Here is a 26443-nt window from a genome sequence, read left to right as displayed (position 1 = left end):
GTCACACAGTTACAAGTAGAGCCAAGATTTGAACCCAGGTACTCTGATTCTTTCTACTGCACCATATTATTTGGTTTCCTTGTGATGTGTACTAAAAGCTTCTGTCCTTTCAAATTAATTTTAAATCAGTTTAACCTAAGATTAAGATATACTTTGTAGAAATGATGGAGGCTAGACTTGCTCACTTGTCACAGGTACTTGTAAATTTGGTCTAATATACTACACACACACACACACACACACACACACACACACACACACATAAAAGCGCGCATGGACTTCTCAATCATTCAGCAAACATTTATCAAGTCTCTCCTATGTACTGGAAGCAACTAGGTGGCTCAGGGGATAGAACTCTGGACTTGGAGTCAGGAAGACCTGAATTCAAATATCCGACCTTAGACATGTACTAGCTAGACAAGTCACTTAACCTCTGTTTGCCTTAATCCTCTGGAGAAGGAAATGGCAAACCACTTCAGTATCCTTGCCTGGGAAACCCCACAAACAGTATGGCCCAGGGGGTCACAAAGAGTTGGACACAACTGAATAACAACAACATAGTCTTAGGCACTATGTTGGGTGCTGGAATAAAAATACATTGAATGAAACAATACCTACTAAAGATGTTTACATCTCTCTAATGGGAGAGACAACTACACGTGTAAGTATAAATAAAGGGAACATGATGAGAACAAATACAAATAAATACAAAATAACTAAATATAGAGTAGATTTGGCAATTAAGGGAGTCAGGAAAAATTTTGTATGAAAGGTAGGGCTTGAGATGTATTTTGAAGGAAGCCTGAGATTTTTATTGGGGAGGGAACACATTCGAGGCATGTGGGACAGCCATGCAAAGCTACTGAGATAAGAAGTGTAGTGTTGTCTGTGAGGGACAGAGAGCAGGCCAGTGTGAATAGGTTTCAGAGTGTAGAAGGGAGAAGAATATACCATGCAGACGGAAAGGGAGGGTGGAAGCAGGTTGTGAAGGGCTTTTAAAGATAAACAGAGGGCAGCTAGATGTTGCAGTGCATAGTGCTGGGCCTGAAGTCAGGTAGACTTTTGTTCCTGAGTTCAGATCTAGCTCCAGACACTTACTAGTTATATGACCCTGGGCAGGTTGGTTAACCCTTTTACAACTCTTTAAAAAAGAAAAAAGAAAAAAGAAAGCTAAACAGGAGTTTAAACTTGATCCTAGAAATAATAGAGAGATATCACTGAAATTAGAGTAGGGGAGTAAGTATGGTCAAATCATGCTGGACTTGGAATCAGGAAGTCCCAAGTTCAAATGCTGCCTGTTATTTAGTAAGTAGTTTAACTCTGATCAAGTCACTTGATTTTCCTGAGTTTTACTTTCCTCACTTAAAAGATAAAAGAGGTGGATTTGATGGCCTGTTTAGAGGCCCTTCCTACTCTAAATCTAGTATTCTAAAATCTTCTGCATTTATGCAAAGTCCCTTAGGCAGCACTGTGGAGGCTGGACTAAAATGAAGCATCCTGAGCACTGTTGCAATAGTCTAGGCATGAGGTGCTGAGGCTTGCACCAGGGGGCAAAGGGCAATATTAGAGGAGAGAGGGGGTCTTATGTGAGAGATATGATGAGGGCAGAGATGATAGGCCATGCCAACAACTTGTATATGGGTGGTAAGAGAGAGTGAGGAGGCAGGATGTCAGCTCATTGCATCCTTGGTGATCTTTAAGAGACAACACTACTTTGCCCTAGTGATGGGCTAAGAGCTCTATGATTTAAAATAATATCCTTGAAACAGTTATTAGGCTGAGTTCTTATACTAGATCAACAACAGATGTCCCTAACTTTCCTCAGCCACTGACATTTTATTTTTTTTTAATTTTTTAAGAAATTGGGGTTAAGTAACTTGCTCATGATTACATGGCCAGGTGTTTCTGGGCGGGTACTAAGTGTCTGAGCCCGGATTCGATCCCAGGTCATCCCGACTCTGGGGCCAGTGCTCTTTACTCGCTGTGCTACCTGGCTGCCCCGCCACTGACACTTTAAATGATGGAGACCCTTTGAAATGATTGAGGGCTGTGACTTATAATAGGTTTGTAAGGAGCCAGAGCAGCGTGAGTATGGTGACTGAGGAGATTGTCTTCTTGCTGTTGCTTCCTGCAAGAGGACTTGTTCCCCTCAGCAAAGCAAGAGAGGGTGTTTATGTACGTGTAGCATGTATATCCACCTCTAGGTATATTACACATGCCTCTGTGTGTGAATATGTGATTCTTGACATTCCCACCTGTGTATACTCCTCTTCTATGTGTTCATTTATCTCTATATATGTATCTTGATGTCCTTTTGCATGTGGATGGACATGTTTGTGCCTTTGGATAAGTGAGTGTGTGTGGTAAGTACCTGAAGAAACAGCAGGCAGTAAAAATTGTGAGCTACTAAAAATAATGTACAACTCTACTCTAATGCAAAGTCAGGAAGACTCATCTTCCTGAATTCAGATGTGACCTCAGATACTTACTAGCTGCGTGATCCCTGGATAAGTCACTTAACCCTATTTGCCTCAGTTCCTCATCTGAAAAATAAGCTGGAAAAGGAAATTACAAACCACTTCAGAATATTTGGCAAGAAAACTTAATGGGGTCACCAAGAGTCAGCCATGACTGAAACAACAGAACATGGGCGTATCCTCAACATAGTATGGGTTGTGTTCCTAGCCTCCATGTCTACCTTCTTGAGTATTGCTTGAGCAAGTTTTCCCCAATACTTTCCCCATTTCCTTTCTTCAGTCATAATGATGTTTGCCACTCCCGTTTTCCAGAATAGCCCAGCAATTAACCAACTGTTGGCATAAAGGCATGTGGGGAGCATAAAACTCCTCCCTAAGGACCTATGAACTTTGAAAAGACAGAACCTAGTCCAAGGTAGAGGCAAGAGAAAATTTAGCTCAGTCAGCTTTTCTGTTTCCTATTTATACGAAAATAGCTTTATTGCCAATCAAAAAGTTTGCTTTTGGCCTCTAAACAATTCCCAGTTTTGATTGCAGGTGCAAACTAAAGAATTGAAAAGAATCCAATTAGTGGGTAGGCATTGAAAGCAGAAGGGAAAAGATTTTGAATTAATTATACCAAGCAAACTCTTCATCAAGACTGCTCCCTGGTTCCCTGCTTCTTTTTTTATTTGACCATTTGTCCTTCTCATTCTGACATCACTATAGCATGCAGAAAGACCTACCACTATAGTATTTTCTATTATGTACATTTGTTTTCTTTCATTAGTGTGGTTGAGAATTTATAAAACAATGTCCAATTAGAACCTTGACAGCTTTCTAAAGTTTAGATGACATTTTTGAAAAGACAAGTCATGCACAAATAATGTAACAAACAATAAATTTTGTTTGCATCATTGACATTTTCCTGAAGTTAAATTGGGCTTTCAACTGTGTAATAAGGACAAATTCAAAGAAGGCTGTTGGCTTTGAAGTTTCTATTCACATTTCATAAGTCTCTAATTTTTAAAGTTTACATTTCCCCTCAAAAAACAAAGGCTACACACCTTTTCCCTGAAAATCACTAATTTGATCAACATTTGTGTTTGAGGGTGGGTAGGAAGTTTGTCTTTTGGTTTGAATATGAAAGCAACTATATGGTGGTAACAACTTGTACAGTCAATTTTTTTTTTTTTACTGAGAACTTACCATCTCACCTGATTGAGATAAAATGGTATCATCATTTGCAAAGTTAAGCTTTCATCAAAGATTTCAGAGGATTTTCTCCCTAAAATGTAATCTAGTAGGGCCCCCATTGTCAGAAATTATTAGATTTAACACTAAGTATTATTAGTAATGCTCATATAGCACTTTCTCACTTAAAAACCACTTTCTTCACAACAACTCTATGAAATAGATAGTGTAAATAGACTCAGTGGATAGAGCACTGGGCCTGGAGTTAGGAAGACCCAAGTTCAAATCCAACTCAGACACTACTTTGTGACCCTGGGCAAGTCACTTAACCTGTTTGCCTTAATCCACTGAAGAAGAAAGTGGCAAAGCAGTCCAGTCCATTTAGCCAAGAAAATCCCCTATGGGGTCATGAAAAGTTGGCCACTACTGAACCACTCAAGAACAACAACAATCATCACCTCCATTTTTCATAGGAGAGCAGGGAGTCTCAGAGATAGTGTGTTAGCAAGTGTCTGAAGTCAGATTTCAGTCTACTGTTCTTTCCGCTTTCCATACGGGCTCTTCATTCATACCTGAAATGGAAGCGTTTATAGAGAGATGGCTAGGAAGTTAGGAAAAACAGCAGCAAATATTCACTGGGGCAGACAGTCTCTTTCTTTTCAAAATAGTTTGAAAACATTTGCCCTTGAGCAGAACCAGGAGAACATTGTGCAGTTACAGCCACACTGTGTGATGACTAACTTTGATAGACTAGGCTCTTCTCAGCAGTGGAAGGGTTCTAAGACAACTCCGAAACGACTCATGATGGAAAATCCATCCACGTCCAGAAAAAAGACTATGGAGTCTGAATGCAGATCGAAGCATACTATTTGCTCTCTCTCTTTTGTGTTTTGTTTTGTTGTTTCTTGTGGATCGTTCCATAGGTTATAATTCTTCTTTGCAACATGACTAATGTGAAAACATATTTAATATGAATGTATATGTAGAGCCTATGTCCGATTGAACACCTTCTTAGGGACGGGGGAAGGAATGAAAGAGGGAAAAAGATCTGTGTTTCATAAATATTAGGACCTCAAAACAAAACAAAAAGAACAGTTATCATACATTGTTATCATACAAGAATCTGGAAGATGTAAGAATTTGCAATATCTTTGCAAATCCAGTGTCATAATATAGAGGCAACGATATACATTTCATAGAATGATTTGGAAGATCAGAGTTCAAATATCACTTCTGCATCAAATTTGCAATATAAATATGGCTAGGTCTCTTGACTTTTCACTATTTATCTTGGATAACTCCTTAGGATTTATTTATTGTCCTACATGACTTGGAATCTACGTTGTAATTCTCTACCTTCTTGTTTTAGTTTATTTGCTGATTTGTCTCACTTTTAAAAATACAAGAATAATTTGTGGGGGAAAAAAGAAAGAAAACATTCCCCCTTAAGATTAAGATATACTTTATACTAAGACTAAAAAACACTTTCTAGAAATGATACCTTGTCAAGTTGTCACAGGTACCTAAAGGCCACATTTAGGCTAAACAGCCCACAGTGGGACCTACGAATCTGAGATTCTGTGAATTGAGTAGGTTATGTTTTTAATAAACAACTGTCTTCTTTCATACCCACCTTAAGAGCTATGGGTTATGAGACTGAAATTGGCCTAAAGCCTTCACACATATGTAATTAAAATAAAATTTTACTAAATTTGTTTGCTTTGGTGAAACAAATAAAATTTATATATATTTTTAGAATAAGTGAACACCAATTATCCACTTAGTTACCCCTTTCTGAAAAAGTTTCTTAGACTAAACCATCAGGATTTTCAGACTTCAAGGAAACTTCTGTGCCAAAAGGAGGAACAGTGACAAAACTCTTTTAAAATTCTGGGGCTCTACTTCTCTTATTTGTGCTCTGATATTATAATAGTTATAATAGCATTCCATAGCACTTACTGTGCGCAAAGCACTGTGCTAAGTGATTTCGTCCTCATAATGTCCCTGGGAGTTACGCTGTTTTCCAATCTGGATCTTTTAGCTTTGGCCGTAAAATGTCCTAGCAGATTATATTCAACAGCTCCTGCTCTCATGGGCCTTTCTTTGAAAACGGGAGTGTAAATCTATCATTCACATTGCTTGATAATATACATTGATCACATGGGGAAAACGTTAGGTCAGATTCTATTATGTAATCATTTATGAAGTACCTACTATGTGCTAGGCACTAGAGATACAAAGACATTTAAAAATGAGAACAGGCCTTGCCTTTAAAACTCCTACTGTGAGGAAACAAGCAAAACATAGATAGGTAAATGCAAAAGATTTCCGAAGTAAATACAAAGTAGTCAGAAAAATAGACAAATCATTTTTCCACGAAAATATCAACTTGTGTTAACTATATAATTACATTCTAAAAGAATTTATCATTGATAATTCCTAAGAGTAATCTGTAGACACCAGAGTTAGACCAAAGGGAAACGAACAGGATTAAGGTTCAAGAGAAGGAAAGATCCATATACCATACAAATGGGTAGGAAATTAGAAAAAGAAGCAGAGATTGCAACTTGCGGAGAAAATTCATTAGAAAAGTTAGAACAACAGTAACTTAGATAATACTGGAGTTGGAATGTACCTTAGAGGTCATCTTCATAAGGTGCTGTGGATAGAGTGCTGGACCTTTAGTCAGAAGGACCTGAGTTCAGATCCTTCCTGACATTTACTAGCTGTGTGATCCTGGGGAAAAAAAAAAAAAAAACCCTGTCTGCCTCAGTTTCCTCATTTGTAAAATCAGAATAATAACCTATCTCCCAGGGTTGTTGTGAGGATCAAATGAAACAATATTTGTAAAGCACTCTCCAAACTCTAAAGTGCTGTATAACTACTGTTTTTTTTTAATGATGATTCTTTTTGTTGTTACTATTTTATTTAGTGTTCAAATCTAGAAGGTCCTATGCGTGGAGTACTTTTTCCTACATGTAACACTTTACATGTAACATCTTAATGCTTAGATTTTTTTTTGCATAGAATAATCAAGTTCCTTTACTTGTCTTTTGTTTAAAAATTTAAACATTGCAGTTTGTACCTTTCCAGCTATTGTGACTCTATTCTTATCCCAAACCAGTTTCTGGAATGTTGGAGCATGAAACCATCCAGGGAGTGTCAGGAGTGAAGCCCACTGGGCTAAGGAAGAGGACTTCCAGTATTGCAGATGAAGGCACCTATACATTAGACTCCATCCTTCGGCAACTTAACTCCTTCCATTCAGTCATGTGTCAGCATGGAATGGATCCAGAATTGATCAAGCAAGTGGTCAAGCAGATGTTCTACATTGTGGGTGCCATTACTTTGAATAATCTTCTTCTACGAAAGGATATGTGTTCTTGGAGCAAAGGCATGCAGATCAGGTGAGCAGATACCAGGCCTTGTCTCCTCTGAAATCCAACACCCAGAAAACTGGGGGGGGGGGATACATTCTCTTGGACATTTCACTGACCTACTTTATCAGGAGATAACTACTAACATCTTCAGAACTTCAAATTAATATGTTATGATATTTCAGAAGAAAAATCTTAGAGGAAAGTAATGGAGATGAAGCCTCTTTACATTCCTGGTCACCTAACCTATACTCTTTTATCCATTCTTTGATTTCACAAAATTTCATTAATTATAAGCATTCAACTGTACTTTGCTAGTGTCCTCGGTAGAAAGACCTACTCCATTAGAAAATGAGCACACTTTGTGGGAATAGGGAGTATTAAAAGATGGGAGCATGACTTTTTTAAAAACCAGGTAAGACAGTGAAAGTTCTCTTGCCAAATTTCAACATTATATGTTCTCAAGAAGAAAAATGTGGACTGGTCAATAGTGAGAACACAAAATAGCCAAGTGATAGCCCACATTGTCTGTCAGATTCTTTGCAATGGCAGGTGAAGACAAAGAAGACCCCCAACACCTTAAATAAACCCTCAACGACAGAGCATGGGATGATTTGGACAAGAGTCATTCAGGATAGGTAAACATGGATGGGATACTATCTGTATCATTGTAGGAAGTTTCCATACCAGTACAGAGCATTGGAGTATGATACTGAAGACTTCCAGATTTAGACTTCTCTTATTAAATGTACTGGGGGGAAGTTCATGTACTTTTTCATGTGAATGCTTATACAGTACCCCTCCATGCTGAAAAACAAAACCCACTAATATGTGCAATCCAGATTACTTATCTAACAATTTTTTTTCTATGCATGTGGTATCATATTAAATGTTATGCAGAGAGATATCTTCAGTGCCAGAACAAGCATCTTTTAGCCTTGACCAAGTGCCTTCTGAATATACTTTCTGATATGTGTAACGACTTAAATGAAAATTATAATGCCTATTCTGTGTGCAATTACAAAATTCAAATAGCATATTCATTTTTCTTAATATTAATCCTGAGTGTTAACTTCATTCGTTTCCTCCTGAAACCCTCAAGGTGCTTGGCTAGCTCTGCTTCTTTTTATTTTGTGCTTTCATTAGGTATGGTGTCCTATATCCCACATTCCCCTGAACATAATACCAAGGTCAGGGCAGTGAGAGGGAAAGCTCAGAGCCAAGGTGTCTGCTTTGGATAAATCAGTGCCCAGAAGAGCTATTTTCCCTCAAAATTCCCTTTACTCCTCCCCACTTCAAGCCTTATGCAATGCAATTATGCAATAAACACATCTCTGAAACTGTGATGGGAAACAAAAAAAAAGTTCTGGTGGGACTGTGGAAATTATTCATTTTATAGAAATTTGGTTTATAATTAGCTTTTTAGAATGCCTTTATTCCATAAAGCAAGGAGTCACTTGTAGACTTTGTGTTTCCATTTGCTTTTTATACTGTTCCATTCCACTTATTTTTGATAGAACAGCTCAATCTCCCATCTTCAATTAAATTCGTTAAGATCTTCTAATTATTTAATTTTGTAGGCTCCCAATCAAGAGCGCATAAGTTATTTGTGATGATTTTATTTTCAGGGACAGGTGAAAAAAGAAAATGGAACAAAAATACTGCCTGTCACATTCTGTTTAAAAGTTCTGACGAGGTTGCTGAAAGTTTGATCAGATTCTCATGACAGCCATGAGACACACCTCTCAAACTTCTCTTCACAGGTACAATGTCAGTCAACTGGAAGAATGGCTCCGTGACAAGAATCTTATGAACAGTGGGGCCAAAGAAACACTAGAGCCCCTCATTCAGGCTGCCCAGCTTTTGCAGGTGAAGAAGAAAACGGATGAAGATGCTGAAGCCATCTGTTCCATGTGTAATGCTTTAACTACTGCGCAGGTAAAACATGTTTCTTTTCTGTGTGTGAAAATGTTATTTAGCATTTTATAGTACTCTGTGCCCCTAAGCAGGTATCATGGGACCGAAAAGGGTCAAACAGTTAATCCTTCTGTGTGTAGCAAGGGTTCTTGAGAGAGAGAGAGAAAGAGAGGGAGAGAGGGAGGGAGGGAGAGAGACAGAGTATGTGTGTGTGTGTGTGTGTGTGTGTGTGTGTGTGTGTGTGTGTGTGAGATGGACCCTCTGGCAGTCAGGTGAAGCCTATCGATGCAGAATGTCTTTTGAGTGCATAAAATATATAAAATTGCAAAGTAAACATTATGTTAAAATGCAATTATAAAAATATTTTTTAAACAAATATACAGACCTCTGGGGATCCTTTATTAAACTTTAGTAAAAATTTTTATATAGCATTTATAGATAAACAACATATACTTAATGATCACGAAGCATTTTCACATGTAGTCTCTCACTTGATTCTCACAAAAACCCTGGGAGATAGGCAGAGTGCCAGTTATCCTCATGCTAAGCTCCTGTTTTACATAAGCCCCCCCTTTTTTTTTCTTGCTTTGAAGCCTATGGGAAAATCTAATTGAATTTATAGAAATTTGTTTTATAGCCAACTTTTTTTTTGGAGGGCAATTGGGGTTAAGTGACTTGCCCAAAGTCACATGGTAGTAAGTGTGTTAAGTGTCTGAGGCTGGATTTGAACTTAGGTCCTCCTGACTTCAGGGCTGGTGCTCTATTCACTGCGCCACCTAGCCACCCCTATGGCCAACTTTTTTTTTTTTTAAGCAATTGGGGTTAAGTAACTTGCTCAAGGTTACACAGCCAGTTATTTCTGGGTGTGGTGCTGAGTGTCTGAGCCCGGGATTCGATCTCCAGGTCATTCTGACACTGGAGCCGGTGCTCTTACTCGCTGTGCTACCTGGCTGCCCCCCAACTTTTTAATGAATAGATCAGTTCTATGGTGGCTACAAAGCTGGCCTGAGAAAAGCATCTGCTCAGTTCCTGCACCTGGCTCAGACTAGTTCTTTGACCATAAACAAGGTCCTAATGCTCTCAGTGTCCCAGGCATCTGTCAGAGAAAATGAGAGACGGGTGAGTTTCTGGTTTGCATTGGTAAATGATTTCCATAGTGGAAGCTCCCTACTTGAATGAAATACAGGTCTGGATAGCATCCCCCCACCTAAAAAAATTATGTTAATCAAGGCACATTTCTTTCTTTCTTTTGCTTCTTAAGCCCTTATTAGTCACTTATGGTTAGATTATTATTATTTTTTAAAATTCTAACTCCTTTCAGTTTGGTGTCATCAAGGCAGCTAGGTGTTACAGTGAGATGAGAGTCAGGAAAAGCTGAGTTTAAACCCAGCCTCAGACACTTAATAGTTTTGTTTGTGCCCTTAGGCAAGTTATTAACCTCTGTTTGCCTCAGGGTTTTTTTTAAACTGTAAAATGGGGATAATATCAGCACCTACCTCACAGGGCTGTTGTAAGGGTCAACTGAGATAATATTTGTAAAGTGCTTAGCAGAGTGACTGGCCCATAGTAGATGCTTCATAAATGCTTATTCCCTTCTCCCCATCATCCTCAAACTTGAACAGACATCTAGCCCACAGACCTCTAACATGCCATTTGTCCTTGCTTCCAAACAGCACTTTTCTTTTTTTTTTCTTTTATTAAGCAATTGGGGTTAAGTAACTTGCTGAAGGTTACACAGCCAGTTTTTTCTGGGTGTGGTGCTAAGTATCTGAGCCCGGATTCAATCCCAGGTCATCCCAACTCTGGGGCCGGTGCTCTTACTTGCTGTGCTACCTGGCCACCCCACTAAACAGCACTTTTCGAACTTCAGTCTGTCCATTCATCATCTTTATAATTTCAGTAGGTAGACAGATAGATAGCACTTTATATTTTCTAAGTGCTTTCACAGGAAAGGTTATTGAAAAGGTGAAATGAATATATTGGGTAGATAGTAGCCCATTTTACAGATAAGGACACTGATGTGCCAAAGATCATTCTGTGGCAGATTTGGAATTCAAAGTTAGGTCTTCTAAGTCTAGTGTTCTTTGTACTATACCATGCTGCCTCATACAGATCAAATCATTCCATGAAATTATTTCTGTAATTTCCATAGGAAAAACCACAAGTCTCCTTTCTAATTAAAACAATTTAATATAATTTTAAGCTTTCCATCACTATAATTTTCTTTATTTTTTAAAGTATGTGGGCTCTCTCTAATTACTTATTAGAAATATGTAATTCCTGTTAATTCCTCTATTGCACATTGCAGTTATCCACATTGATCATTTACAATTACTATTTTATTTTAAATTTGTGATTGAAGAACAGACAAACATTTGTTGGTATATGTGTATTTTTTATTGGACCAAACACTGTGTTTTAGCTAGAGTGTAGATACACTATTATTTATTTAATAATGAGCTGAAAACAATACTTTTCTTCTAGATTGTAAAAGTTTTGAATTTGTATACTCCAGTTAATGAATTTGAAGAAAGAGTCTCTGTATCCTTTATACGTACTATACAGGTAAGATGCTGGGTTTTCATTTTCTCCATTGTTTTGTTAGCTTGCTGATTTTTTCTTTCAAATGGTTAATTTAATTTCCCTCTATTCTCTTTGTTTTGATTTTCTTTGAATTTTGCATGTCACTATTTGTTGGTGATTTGTTTAAAGTCTGCATATATCTAGAGAAATGAACTGATTTTTAAAACTTGAGGACAATTGTATAATAAGATAAAAATTGGTACTTTTACAAGTAATTTTGTTAATCTTTTAATCAAATAAGCTTTTGTAGCTCCATGACCTGTTTCTTATCTTTTCTTTTTTCTAGATGCGTTTACGAGACAGGAAAGACTCTCCTCAGCTGCTCATGGATGCAAAACATATCTTCCCTGTTACTTTCCCTTTCAACCCATCCTCCCTTGCACTAGAAACCATTCAGATCCCAACCAGCCTGGGGCTAGGCTTCATTGCAAGAGTCTGAACCAGGACACATCCATAGGCAGATGCTGCTGACAATAGTTTATTGCTTGAAATAAGAACCCATTATTTCCAGTGAGCTATGGAAAACACATTTTTAAAAAAGAAAAAATCCTGCGTATTTCCCAAACTATAGGTGGATAACTGGAAATCTCTTTAGAATACCTGGACTGCCCTGGATAGAAAAGCATGTTCTAATATGACACATCACTTTCAGAGTTAACATTTTCATATTCAACCTTTTAGGCATCCAGAGCTGGATTACAGGTGGATAGTGAAAAAGAAACAGAGTCCTCAGCTTCCAGAATCCATTTTAAATCCTTAGCACCTCATTTAAATAGCATAAACTAACATTTATTCCGTGTGTGAGTTGTTGATAGGGAGCAAAGAGGACCACCTCCAGGCTAAATGGAAGACTGGAAAGAAAAAGAAACCATAGTTAACTACATAGTAATTTAGGCACCGATTATGTTTATAACTTGTCAAACTGGAATGGAGAAATAAACTGGCCATCTATAAAGTAATTTTTCAAATAACTTCCTTATTTGTGATCATGTCACTATAATATAAAGTGTGAGGTGTCAAGAGATTCTTGGTTTTACTGTATAGCGTAGGTATTCACTGGTTTGTACCGTAGTTTACCAGGCATTTCAAACTGTTGCTGCTTATGGTGTTCTTTTAAATGTAAACAGTATTCTTCTTAGGCACTACAGTAATAATATTCTCTTTTATCAGCTTTGTTTACAATCCAATACAGTCCATTATTCTAACTGGATCATATGCAATTGTCAACAAATAACAGCTCACAAGAAAATGGTAACCAAGCACAAGTAGCACACTGGAAGTAATAGAATAATTTTTGTTTAATGAGTCTTATTAAAATATTTGATATGTAGAGGGTAGGATTAATAAAATGATTTGTTTTATTTATTCAGAATTTTGTGTGTGTGCATATATATGTACATATATGTACTTATGTGTATAAATAAACAAGTATATATATGTATGTATACACACACATATATAATGTTTTTGCTGGGTCAATATCACTTAAGTCTTCTGTAAAGGGTCTGGTTTTAGTTGTTGAATGAGATCCTACAGTGCATGTTTTTAACATTAGGTGTGAGTTTCTTTGGTTCATTTCCCCCACATGTAATCTCAGTCAGGTATGTAGAAAAGAAAGTTGGAATGTAATCATGATTCAGATTTGCATGATTGTTTTGGGACAGATTAGTCTATGAATTGAAAATAAGAAAATGTACAATAAATATTTAATTACTCTCAACCTTTGCAACCACAACATCTGCTGTCAGGTATCCCTGGATACTTGAGACGGCATCATGCTTGGAAGTTGGATGTTGTTAAATTTTGCAAAGGATTTTGTTCACAATACCAAAATCTATAAGGATAAGGTTTTGGGGTTTTTTTTGCCTTTTGGAGGGCAATTGGGGTTAAGTAACTTGCCCAAGGTTACAGGGCTAGTTTTTTTTGTGTGGGTGTTAAGTGTCTGAGGCCGGAACTGAACTCGGGTCCTCTTGACTCTGGGGTCAGCACTTTACTCACTGTGCCACCTAGCTGCCCCTCTATAAGGGATAAGTTTAATGCTGTAATTCTAATTGGGATCCTCTCCAGGATTTTTTTTTCTCAGATCATTTAGTAAAATTAAATTCTCATTTTGAGATGTATAAAACCAAATCTTCAGGATTTCACCACAAGCTCTACTCTCAAGTAGTATTTTGTGGTCAAATGACATAACTTAGATTCTCTTATAAGATTACCTATATTGTTGAAGTATAATGTGAAATATTAGAAAATGAACATTTTCAATTTAATGACAAAGTTTATTATGAAAAGAAAAATACTGTACTGTAGTCATGTAATCTACCAGACCTTAGCCTCCTCATCTATAAAGTGAGAGGGTTGGTGTAGATCAAGGGCCTTGATATTTGTCTGTATGATAGAAACCTATGAGTGTATCAACCATATGAAATCGTTGCAATGAAAATTACTAATTGATCCCATCCTTCTAGCATTTACATGGCTGCCATCAGTTATACAAGGGTAGGAGCAGACAGGTGATTCAGCACTACCTACTCTTTTCTTAAGTTAAAAAAAAATTGGGGACTAAAAATTTCAGCTGGGCCCCCTGGAGTAGGCTCAGGCAGGCCACCAGTTGGATGTTTCATCTCTAGATGATGTTTTAAGGTCTCTTCCAGATTTTAAAAAAAATTTCTCTGACGCTCATAATGGACTTTTGAAATTTAACTTATGAAGTCAGTTTGCCATCTGCTGGACAGACCAGTATGCATCAATTTTTAAATGAGTTTTGAAATTGAGGCTACAGTCTTCATCAGGAATGAGAATAGAGAGAATGTAAGGGAGCTTACTTGATGTCAACAAGAATTTAGATAAACATTTGCTTGAAGATATGGTATGGTGTAGGGAGAATCTTCTTAAAGACAATCCCCAAAATGATTTACATAAATGCATATGCATACAGCATATAGACAGTCCCAAGACATGTGATTCCATGACCTGATGCTTCAGGTTGCCTAGCAATACATAAGGAACTAACTGCACTCTTTGACAAGGCAAATTTCTCCCCAGCACATAATCTGACTCTGTGTTCCTGGCTAGCTTAATTTCGGTACTTTATAAAAATGTCATTTGTCTTCAGTTTGGGTGTTCTTAAGTGAAAAACGAATTTAAAATACCACTTCAGCTAGATTATCACTATGACTCCTTGATTGTTAATTTATCTTTGAAATCTACATGACATACCTTCAAGCAAATCTTTTCCTGTGTATTATCACTTAACTAAATCCTTTGATACTATCCCTTTCTGTACTGTCGCTCCTGTATGAAGCCTGTTAGTTCAATAGTAACTACAAGAGAAGACCTTTTAAACTAAAAAAAAATTCATTATCTCCCCCATCTCAAGTATGATGTGTGCTATAAAGCTGGAAAATTGAGAAAAAGTACATGCAACTCTGCTTTAAGCTAGTCACGCCTGTCAGTCTGAGAAGTGATGCTGCTCATTACCCAGAAGACAGTGGAAAGTATAGGGCTGATGTGAATGCTTAGCAGTTTTCCTAACTCCTCTTGGATAAGGTCTTAACAGTTATTTTTTTTTAATTCTAAAAACACTAAAATACCTACATTTTAAGTTAAAGGTACAGACCTAAGTGTAAATGATTTACAAAATATTTGCCATTTGGTAATTATTTTACTTCATTATGGTGAATATTTGAGAGTTGACTATAGGTCAAATCATTTTTCAGCAAACTCTGGGAAATGGGGCATAAAAATGCTTTGTTGTCCTGGAATTTTGTTCTAATCATTATAGCTAGATATCCTATTCCCAATGCCCCACAGCTTCTCATTGCCACAGGGATCAACAACAAGGGAATTTTCTTATAAATTACTGTCACTTCCCTCTCCAGGCTCTCATATCTCTAGGCCAAAGACATTGACAAAAGTCCTTCTCAGATGTCCCAATAGGGAGATGTTCACTTTTCCTCTTACTGCCTACCTATTGACTGATGATCCTTGGGGTGGCTTGAACTACCATGGAAGTAGGAAAGCAGAAAATGCCATGGAAGAAAGACAAGTTCAGACTTACTAAAGAGTGATTTCTCTAAAAATTCCCTAGGTGAGAGAAATAGAAAAATATGATACATATTTGTAAAGTGCTTTATAGTTTTCAAAAAAATTTTTTCACATGAAATTTGATTCTTACCAGCTAAAGAAAAGGCAGTGGAGTGATTTACTAATTAAGGTCACACACAGTCAAGGACAGAACCAGGATTAAGAACCCAGGTCTTTGGATTCCAAGAGCAGTTTGTTTTACACTAAGCCATAAATAAGCAGTGGGGGAAGAGGAAAATTAGGAGATCTCTTCACTGGTGATTTTGAATATATTTCTATTATGATTTCTCTTAATTCAGTAAGCATTTATTAAGAACCCACTAAAAGCCAGGCACTATGCTAAAGTGTTGGGGATAAAAGGCGAAATTATAGTTACCCTGTTCTTGAGGAGCTCACATTTTACCCAATGATAAAATATTTACTCAGTTGCAGATAAGTAAACACAAGGTTATTGGTAGGAGAATGGAGACCACTAATATCTGGGGATGGGGAGAAAATCAAGAAAGGCCTCTAGGAGACAGTTCTTGAGCTAGGCCTTGAAGACTGCTAGAATTTCGAGAGAGCATTTTAGGCTATGGGGTGGCAATAGGGAAAGAAAGTCCCTGTACCAAGGCCAATTGTGTCACACAATCCACTATTAGATTTTTTTTCCCATTATGGTAATGAGAACTGGAAGAAAGCATGTGTTAAATGCTTTATATGGATGATATATGAATTATTTGTTAGAATGAGATCAAAGTTCTTGGCTAGTTACATTTTTGTTAGAGTAGCTTTTATTATAAGGATATATGTTGTAATAGAATTTGACTTGTGTGATAGTTTAATGCTCCATGTTAACACTCAACTTCATCTTGTGCAAAACAATCCTGTATTAAGCAGTAATTAGCTATAGAGAGAACCAGGATCAAAAATGGCCCTGGATTGAAGGCTTGTTAGAGTGAAAGCAGTCCATTTCTCAAGTACCAATTCAAAGCCTTCCAGTAGACATTTGCAGTGGTCTTAGAATGATGCTGGACCTTGGTTAATAGGGTCCAGTAAGACTCCTACAATAGTAGTCATCAGTGGTAGCTTTGGGGCCCGGGGTAAAGTGGTAGACCATGGAGGCAGCATCTGAAGAATAGCCAATGGTCAGACTATGAACATGCATCTAATTAGAGGTACTACCATCTAGCCAGTCAATGCAGCATTTCTTTGGGTAGTAGCTTCTTATGGGGGTGAAAGTTTATCTAAGGATGAATGTGCATAAGAGAACTCCATATATCTATCTGGCTATATATTTATGTAGGGTAGGGTTGTGGATATGCATAATTTATTGGGCTGGGCTATGGAGCCCACTTCTGCTATTTTCCCTTACAGAGCTTCCTTAAATTCCCTGCTACTGTTTCTCTAGGAGGATGGCCCTGTCAAGGGAAGTTATTGAGGCCTTTTTCTCATTTGTGTGTGTATATATGTGTATGTGTGTATGTTTTCTTTACTTGAGGAAGCCAGTGTGGTTCCCTAATATCCTGCCAGTTATCCCTTCCTTCCTTTCTCCTTTTCTTCTTTCATCCTCCCTTCCCTTCATCCTTACTGACATCTTCTGTAGACTATGAACAAGAGTATCAATTGTGGTAGAGAAGCAATCTGAGCCAATGAAGTATCAGCTCAAAGATGGTGCCCAAACCAGGCAATGAACACATCAGAGAATTACGGAGATAGGACAAAGACTCTTGATTATAGTTAAATTTTTCATCTACCAATAAGCATCACATCATGATGTTCAAGTATACAATGCTTTTAAACCTTTAATGTGTATTTATTTTACTTTTTTTAACCCTTGTCTGTTGGTTGATTAAATGCAGGTAAATACAGTGCTGGAAAGGATATTTTTCACCCATTATTATGATATCAAAAATTTTTAACTTAAAATTAACAATATCTATTCCCTGTAGGTCAAGAACTGAGAAATGCTGAATGAAAATATCTGCCAAAATATATTTTTGTGATTTTTTAATGTTTGTTTTGTAATTTTCACACATATGAAAATTGTGGTTTAACTTTGTAGGTATCATTGTTGGATTCCAAGATTAACTGTCATTTCTTTTATAACACACAGTGTTGCTTGGTATATTTTGAAGAACAATGTTTTTTAAGTTGAAATTTGCGTATTTTATAATTTATACAATGCTTGGCAGGTCAGTATTTTTACATGCATTTTTCAGAGGCAAGAATTTCTAAAAATGAATTCGAAATTACCACATATGTGTAACTTTAGGGCTAAATTTCAGCTCTGTTTAATGTGAACTTTCAAAATATTTACTTACTTTCTTGAAAGATAAATATTCTCACATGATGTAGACATGTATCAGATGTCATAATATGTGGCTACTGGTAAAGTTGTTTTTGTTAGAATACTGAGACAATATTAAATTGTAGGTTTCCCCCTTAAAATTTATAATGGCTCAAAATGTGTTACACAATAATTAGTTGATTGAATTTAACTTGTGCTTCAGTGGCTGTTTTACTGAGATGCTTAGAATTGTGCATCTTTTAACAGCTGTTTTACAGATATTGTTCTGTTTCATCAAAGATTCTACCCTATTGAATTTAAAGGGGTTGTCCTAATTTGTGTTATATGTGAGATGTGATAGATATCATCTTTGAAACATTCATTCCATTAAAGAGAAAATAGTAGTGCCAAGAAGCTGATGGTCATTATCATTTAATTCCAATTTGAAACTGAAGACATTTCGTATAATACATAAGAATTGATTTTTTTTTTAAAAGGAAAGTTGATAATTCACCTCATTTCAACCAAGGGCCTTTGAAAAATGGGTTTTCATTGGATATCACTATAGTACTTAGATGAAAACCAAAACAATATCAAAATGACATATATGCTCTAAGCTATTGTAGTTGTCTGATGTTGTACTTAGTCCATGTGTGCATCATAAAACACTGTATTCCTAGTTACCGTAGAAAAAAATTGTTCAAATAAAGATACAGATATGTTTGTTTGTCTTTCTATGAGTACACAAAGAGAATGTTTTAAAAATTTGCTTTAGAGAAGACCTAGCCAATTACAAATGTTACTCTTCTTCATGGGAAGTGTTCAAATGGGACTCTGCTAATGAGTTTCACTACCAATGTGAGGGATCATAATCAAAGAATTCATCATCCAGAGTCCAGCCTATTGGTGATGAGCTTTTCCTTGCTTAGCTAGGTTGATATTCTGAAGTCTATTTCTAGGATTATACTTGAAGTTTTCCCTGAATGGTAGGATATATCAGCTCATGCTCCCTTAAAATGTACTTTAGAGCCCAGAATCATTTCCATGCCATAGTCATCGGAGAATGCCAGCTGTCATTGCAGAAGGATTTTGTGGAGGGATGTGTGTATGTGTGTGTGTGTTGTGAATAAAGGACAAGATAACCAAATATTCTGACAAAAATATCCTGTGAAGGGAAGAGCAACATAGTTTCTGTCAGGGGAAATCAAGCTTGTTTAATTTATTGGATTTCTTTGAATGATATACATATAAATAAAGGAACTGATAGCTATATAGACTTTTAAAAAACCTGTGATAAAGTCGTCTAGCAAAGGCAGTGAAAAAATGTTTCGTGACTAGAATTGAATTTAACTTGTGCTCCAGTGGCTTTTTCTTTTCTTACCATGAGGTAACTGACAAATAAGAATCTAAACATGGGGGGAAATGGGTATTTTTCTGGAATTGAGACTGGGCATTCTCAGAGCTGATTACTAGGGCATTTAAAAATGATTGACTCATGTTTGTATAAATTTGACTCAGTTCCCTATATATTTAAGAAATGCCCTTATCAGAGAAATTTGCTATAAAATTTTCCCCCATTTTCCTGCTTTCTTTCTAATCTTGGCTGCATTGGTTTTGTTTATGCAAAAACTTTATAGTCAAGATGAGAAGGAAAGTAGGAAACTGAGGGGGGAAATTACTACAAGTTTCTCTGGTAAAGGTCTCATTTCTCAAATATATAGGGAACTGAATCAGATTTATAAAAACAAAAGCCATTCCCCTATTAATAAATGCCCAAATGATATTAATAGGCAGTTTTTAGATGAAGAAATCAAAGTTACCTACAGACACATGAAAAAATTCTCTAAATCAGTATTAATTAGAGAAATGCAAATTAAAACAACTCTGAGGTACCCTTTCACCCCTATCAGATTGACGTGACAGAAAAGGAAAATGGCAAATGTTGGAGAGGATGTGGAAAAATTGGTACACTAACATGCTGTTGGTGGAGTTGTGAACTGGTCCAGCTATTCTGGAGAGCAATTTGGAACCATGCCCAAAGGGTTATAAAACCATATATACCCTTTGACCCAGCAATACCATGACTAGGTCTGTATCTCAAAGGGTCTAGGAGAAAGGAAGTATACGTACAAAAAAATATTTATAGCAGCTCTTTTCTGTGGTGACAAAAAATTGGAAATTGAGAGGGTGCCTATCAATTGGGGAATGACTGAACAAGTGGTGGCATATGAAAGTGATGGAATATTAATATGCTATAAGAAATGACAAACAGAAAGCTTTCAGAAAAACCTGAGAAGGCTTACATGATCTGATACAGAGAGAGGTGAGCAGAACAACAATTTTGTACAATGATCAACTGTGAGTAAGTTGGCTATTCTGATCAGCACAGTGATCCAAGACAGTTTCAAAAGACTTACAATGAAAAATGCCATCCACCTCCTGAGAGAGAATTGATAGAGCCTGAGTACAGATTGAAGCCTAATTTTTTCACTTTATTTTTCTTGCTTTCCCCACCACTGCAACACAGCTAATATGTAAATATGTTTTGCATGATTTCACATGTATAATTGATATCACATTTCTTGCCTTCTCAATGGGTGGGGGAGGTAGAGATTCAGAACTCAAAATTTTTTTTAAATGAATGTTAAAAATAAATAATTTATTCTTAAAAAATTAAAAAGTTTAAAAAATAAGTGATTGAGAAGAGAGTTAACAGGGAAAACTACGTCTGGAAAAAAGCTGAATAGAGTACATAATGAAGTCACTAGTTTGAATAGACAAAAATATGACTGGTGGCAGGCAGAGATCACCATCCCGAATTTTAGTGGGAGATATTTTCATATAATCATTACTATGCAAATATAAGCCCCCACCAATAATTATCAATAGCTAAGGATCCAAGCCTAAATTAGCAAAGTGCTTAATTAAGGTCAAATAACAAAGAATAAGAAGGGGTGGGGTGGAAATCCTCAAGCAAAGGATTACAGTCTTCTAGTTTCCTACCACCCCCGCTGGGACTTTTCTCCCAGCTCTATTTTGTAGCAATTTACTATTCGAAGCTGCTCCTCTACCTTAGACATTGTATTCCTTTTTCTGTCCTGACGGTTTCCTCTTAGCTGAGCTGCTAACTACCATCTGTGATGAGTTTCTTCTCCACTAAGCTGCTGCTGCTAGGAATGTGCATCACCTGGAAATATTCTATTGATTTAGCTCAGAGCCTCAAACTACTTTAGCTCCTGCAATTCAGTTAACTACAGGAGTCTAAACATTTATCTCAGAACTCTTTGGGTTTCTTTTTTTTTTTTTTTAATATACTGCTTCTCTAGGTATCAGTCTTAAGCTCTTATCTGAATAATGGCTTGAAATTCTTTTTAATTGCTGTCATACCCCATCAGCCTGCCTGGGTCATGTAGCGGCAAGCACCCCAAGCGTCCTCAGGGTTTGCAGCTACCACAGGTTCTTGGATCTGCTTTATTAAAGGAAAGCAACTCAAAATGGGTTAACAAGCTTACTTTAATGAGTCAGACATATATCGTTTACCTTGTTCAGGGGAAAAAGGTCAGCACCCCGAACCTCAAAGTATACAGGCAGAATTATCAAGACAGAAACAGATCAAGCAGACAGATTTCCAAACTGTCCAACCATTACATCCATAACAAATCAGCATCTGGGTTTTTCAAAGCCGGGGGACTCTCAACAACGGCTTCCCAGAATTCAGATCAAATCACAGAACACTTCTCAAAGTGAGTCCCAAAACAAAGCTACACATCAGGGCTTATATAGCCTTCTCCTGGCTCAGAGAATGTAACAACCTTATTGACCCACTGGCCAATCAAGAAGTATCTACTGAAAAACAAGCCTCCCTCCCCAGGCTTCAGGTGCATTTTAGCCTAGGGGCAGGAAAGATCTTCCAAATTTGCATTCCCATTACAGGTCACTTTGAAATTGTCTGGGAGACTTTGGGGAAAAAAATAGTGGATAGAACTGGGATTAGGAGACTTCCTCCATCATAATGCCTCTTATCCAGAAGCAGTACTGAAAAGAGGTAGATAGAAGGGGAGAAGCTGGACTGTCCCCAAATGCCCCCAGCATTTCATTTTACTGCCATTACACAATAACATTACCAGTTACCAGTTAATTTATTAAACAGAAAACTTACTTTCTGAATAGTCTCCAATAGCTTTAAGGAACCTAGAATTTTAGAACCAAAGGGACCTTGGGTCCAGCTTTCTCTTAAACAAATGAGGTAACAAAGAAGTGAAGTGATTTGTTCAAGGTCACTTAGGTTAAAAGAGACCAAAGTGTTTGGCCAGGTCTTCTAAATCCAACCCTATGTTCTTTCTCCGTTATACTTATTTGATTTCCCTTGCTGGGTCATGCCTGGCATCTCCATTGTACCAAAGAATACTGCTTTTCTGCCTTTGGCTTAAGTCAGAAAAACATACAAGGCCACATGAGGTTGTATCTTTTTTTATGGCCTGCAAAAACTGATTTGGGCTTCAAAGGCACACAATTTGCAACCAGGATTAATTTAGATATAAATTTTTCCAAGGCTTACATAAATGACTGCACTTACAAGATGTTTCTACTCTTGCATTTTTGAGTTATTTTAAGATGGATTGTCTGCATTCTTTTTTTAATATTGAGAGCAGAAACTACATCTATATCAATCTTTTCAGTGAGTACTTAGCAAATAACAAATGTTTTAGAATGATATTCAGTAAAATTATGTTTAATCACATCCACGACTTCACAAACTTTATTATTTGCCCACGGACTCGCCCTCCAAATAACCTTCCGCAAAGTGGAAGGAAACGTAAAGAGCTGAGAGAAGATTAAAGATTTTTCGCAATAATAGGTGGGGGGGATGTTTCTCCCACGTTTATAATGAGGGCTGGGGTAGAACTTGTGCTTCGAGGTTTTGCCAGTTCAAGTTTTTCCACCACCTCATTGCCTCAGCCCGTAGGACCGAGAGAGCTCGGCTCCCATCCTAACTTTCCCCACAGCCGCATAGGCAAGAAGAATTTCCCAGCCCCCAGGCTTGGACAAATCCCAGGGAACAGAAGTTCTTGCTAGTCTTGATCCTTTTCCTCCTCTCCTGGCCAACTCTTTGTTATTATTACCCCCAAGAAACTCCTCAGAACACCTGGACAGAACTGCTTCTCGCAAATTTTCCCACTTTGGGGCTCAGTGATGCCAGGAAAGTCTTAGTAGCTGCTCTGGCGTTCTGACATAGACTGATGCTCTCTGCCCATACTTTGCTTCGGAGAGGCCCACTTTCAGACCGAGGTCCGATAAGTCAGAGCACCTGGAAGCTCGCGCCCCGCCCTCTTTACTCCTCACGTCGCCTCCTCCCCCTGGAATCGCTCTCCAGGAGCTCCGCCCGGGCTCGCTCGGCTGCTGCTAGGACCTCCCCGGTCCCTTGCGGACTTCCCGCCCTCCAGCTGCCCCACACACCGGATTCCTAACTCCTCCGCCTCCTCCTTCCCTCTCCCTGGGGAGCGCAGCTCCGGTTTCGGGGGCGCCTGCTTTCCGGGACTCGACCGCAGGCCCCATGGCAGTGGCTGAGCTGTACACGCAGGTAGGATGGGCGCACGGGGTGCGGTGCGTTGGAAAATGGGGGAGTTTTTAATCCGAGATCAGTTCTGGGCCAACGCGAATGCTGACTGTACCTAATGCACCTGCCAGGAGAGGCGGGGCGGGGCGGGGCCAGGCCAATGGACCATATGGAACCGTTGTGTTCAGAGCCTGGAACCCGGGTGCCGGGGCAGGATCTGCCCCTCTGGGACCCTTCCCCTCCGCCACCGAGGGCTCCCGAGACCAAATTTGAATCTGCGGGCTCTCGGGGTTAACTCCGGGGTCTGGGCTTACCCCAAGGCCTCGGCCCAGGAAGAAGGAGGGTTGGCAGAAGTTGGGCAAGTCAGCCGGGAACTGCAGGGGCGAAGTGGGGCTTGTGGCAGGCCCGCTGAAGAAGTCGCACTGAGAAGTTTCTGACTCCCGGGCACTTGGGAGTTCCCCATCCAGGAGGATCCCCTTCTGTAAGTGCTCCTGGTGTCAGTCAAGTTCTTGCTGCCGTTTCTCGTGATTTTCGTCAAATTCAATAAACCTTTTAAATCCCTAGTATATACAAGGCACAATGTAAGGCTGGGGATACAGAAGCCAATGAAGTGAAAATGAGTAACAGTAGCTGCCCTCAGAAAGCTTACATTCCAAACGGGGGAAGTTCCTTCCTCTGGTGGTGTCTCCTCACTCCCTCTTCTCAGCAGTGGACAGGTCAGCCACCAGGAATTTAAATATTTACAAATATGATATAAATACAGATACACACCCATGCACACACATCTGTACGACACATACATATGCTGGCATCAGCTTGTACTAGAACTGACTGTTAAAATTTCAGTGTGAGTGGTTTGTTTGGTTTTCATTTGGGAAACTGCAAATCAGGGTTTGAGTTATTGTTTGGCTGATTAGTTAGACTTGAGAAAGTGATAGAGAAAATAATAATAAAAAAAATTAAACTAAAGTGTGTCCTGCATTTTTGGAGAGCAGGTTGTTAAAGATTTACCATGTAACATTGAACTTCATTAAAAGCTTCAGTTTAAGCCTCTGAGCCTGAATATGAGGAGGAAATACAGGCAACACAGCTGCTAGGCAACAGCACATCAAGGGTCAAAGGAAAACTAGTCTCACAACCTTGCCTCCTGGAGGTAATTTTTAAAATTTCATTCCTAGATTGGATGAGACCTGTTTTGGCATTCCATAGAGCTGTCAATACCCTCTCAATTATTAATGAAAAAAGAAATGAAATGCTTCTGAGATTAGCTTAGTTGCTTATTTGAATAAAATATTAATTCTGTCTTCACCTGAAAGATCTAAAAACCCTGAAGATAATATTAAGATAAGTGTAAGGAATTGTCCATTGATGGTGCAGTGGATAGAACACTGGGCCTACAGTAATGAAGACTCATCTTGAGTTAAAATATGGCCTCAGACATTTACTAGCAGTGTGACCTTGGGCAAATCACTTAACCCTGTTTACCTCAGTTTCCTCATCTGTAAAATGAGCTGGAGAAGGGAACAGCAAACCATTCAAGTATCTTTGCCAAGAAAACCCCAAATGGGCTCACCAAGGGTCTTGACAGGACTTAAGCAACTTAACAACAGTATAGGCTATATTCTGGAGATACAAAGGCAAAAAAATAAGTCCCTTCCTTCAAGGAATATATATTTTATCTGATGAAACAAATTATACTTTGGATAAGTAAATACATGAAAAATTTTGTAGGGCATTAATGGCAGAGAGGGGGGTTAGGAAAGGTCTTACAAGAAATAGTGCTTGAGCTGAACTAGGAAAAGAGTTGGAGATTCGAAGAGGGAGGAGTGAATATATTTCAGGCACAGGCCTATGCAAAGCCACAGGGATGGGGGCTGGAATATCATTTACAAGGGACATAAGTGTAAGGAATTGTCCATTGTATCCAAATGTAAGGAGTTAGCCAGTTGAATGAGGAGTATGGAGTTCCTGAAAGAGAGTGATGTATAGTAAGCTTGTAAAGGTGCTTTTTGAGAGTAGGTTGTTAACATAGTTTTAAATGCCAAACATGAGAGTCTGCATCTGATTTTAGAGATAATTGGGAACCACTGAAGTTTGTTTTGATAGGAAAGTAATATATCAGTCCCATGTTTCAGGAATGTCATTTTGCCGCTGTGTGGAAGATGGACTAGAAGGGGGGGGAATCTCCTCCAAGCAAGAATATTGGTTAGGAGTCTGTTGGCATAGTTCAGATGAGAGTTGATGAGCCTCTAAACCAGGTGGACATGTCAAGGGAAAGACAGAGACACACATGATAGATGCTGTTGGAGGGAAAATCAACAAGACTCGGTATCTCACCATTTGGTTCGTTTAAAATATATTTACGTATAGAATTGTATGATTGTCTGCTGGCTTACTTTCCCTTAAACTACCATGGTGTATCTCTCCCTTTCAAAGCCAAACTCCTAGGGGCAGCCAGGTGGCTCAGCAAGTAAGAGCACCGGCTCCAGTGTCGGGATGACCTGGATCAAATCCAGGCTCAGATACTCAGCACCACACCTAGAAATAACTGGCTGTGTAACCTTGAGCAAGTTACTTAACCCTGATTGCTTAAAAAAAAAAAAAAAAGCCAAACTCCTAAATAAAGCGATCTACTTGCTTTCTCCACTGACTGTCTCAGTCACGTGTTAACTTTTGCAGTCTGGCTTCCAATCTTATCACTCAACAGAAAATGCTTGATCCAACATTGCCAGTTATTTCTTAATTGTCCAATCCAACAGTCTTCTCTTGATCCTCATCCTTCTTGATCTCTCAGCATTTTACACTGATTACTCTCTCCTGTGTTGGTTTTCTTGCTCCCTGATTGCCCCCTTCTTGGTCTGTTTTCATGGATCAATTAACATGAACTTATCAAGAGCTTATTATGTGCCAGTGTGTTACATTGCTGGGGCTACAAGTACAAAGAATGAAACAAGCCCTACTTAGCTTCTTGAGATCAGGGACAGTTTCTCTTCTGTCTTTGTATACC

The 26443-nt window shown here is 38.2% G+C and overlaps 2 protein-coding genes across 5 annotated transcripts in view; both read left to right on the top strand.

The window, feature by feature from the left end:
- The window catches only part of MYO5A (myosin VA), a 258166-nt gene extending 239533 nt beyond the window's left edge, over positions 1-18633 (top strand). For all 4 annotated transcript variants that reach the window (XM_069098069.1, XM_069098068.1, XM_069098067.1 and 1 more), the window contains 4 exons: positions 6775-7057; positions 8791-8965; positions 11429-11509; positions 11814-18633. In XM_069098069.1, the coding sequence (XP_068954170.1) occupies positions 6775-7057; positions 8791-8965; positions 11429-11509; positions 11814-11966 (692 nt within the window). In that variant the 3' untranslated portion in view covers positions 11967-18633. The remainder of the gene's footprint in view (positions 1-6774; positions 7058-8790; positions 8966-11428; positions 11510-11813) is intronic.
- A 4345-nt stretch (positions 18634-22978) lies between these two features.
- Positions 22979-26443, top strand: part of MYO5C (myosin VC) — a 153261-nt gene continuing 149796 nt past the window's right edge. Inside the window, exon 1 of the mRNA XM_069098065.1 lies at positions 22979-23460. Coding sequence (XP_068954166.1) covers positions 23434-23460 — 27 coding nt within the window. The 5' untranslated portion in view covers positions 22979-23433. The remainder of the gene's footprint in view (positions 23461-26443) is intronic.

This window comes from Petaurus breviceps, unplaced genomic scaffold (genome assembly GCF_028583685.1).
Source record: "Petaurus breviceps papuanus isolate PSGF00001 unplaced genomic scaffold, PetGlider_PUasm1.0 37, whole genome shotgun sequence".
NCBI classification, from domain to species: Eukaryota; Metazoa; Chordata; class Mammalia; order Diprotodontia; family Petauridae; genus Petaurus; species Petaurus breviceps.
The sequence above is the reverse complement of the archived record's forward strand: the minus strand, read 5'-3'. Positions and strand labels throughout refer to the sequence as shown.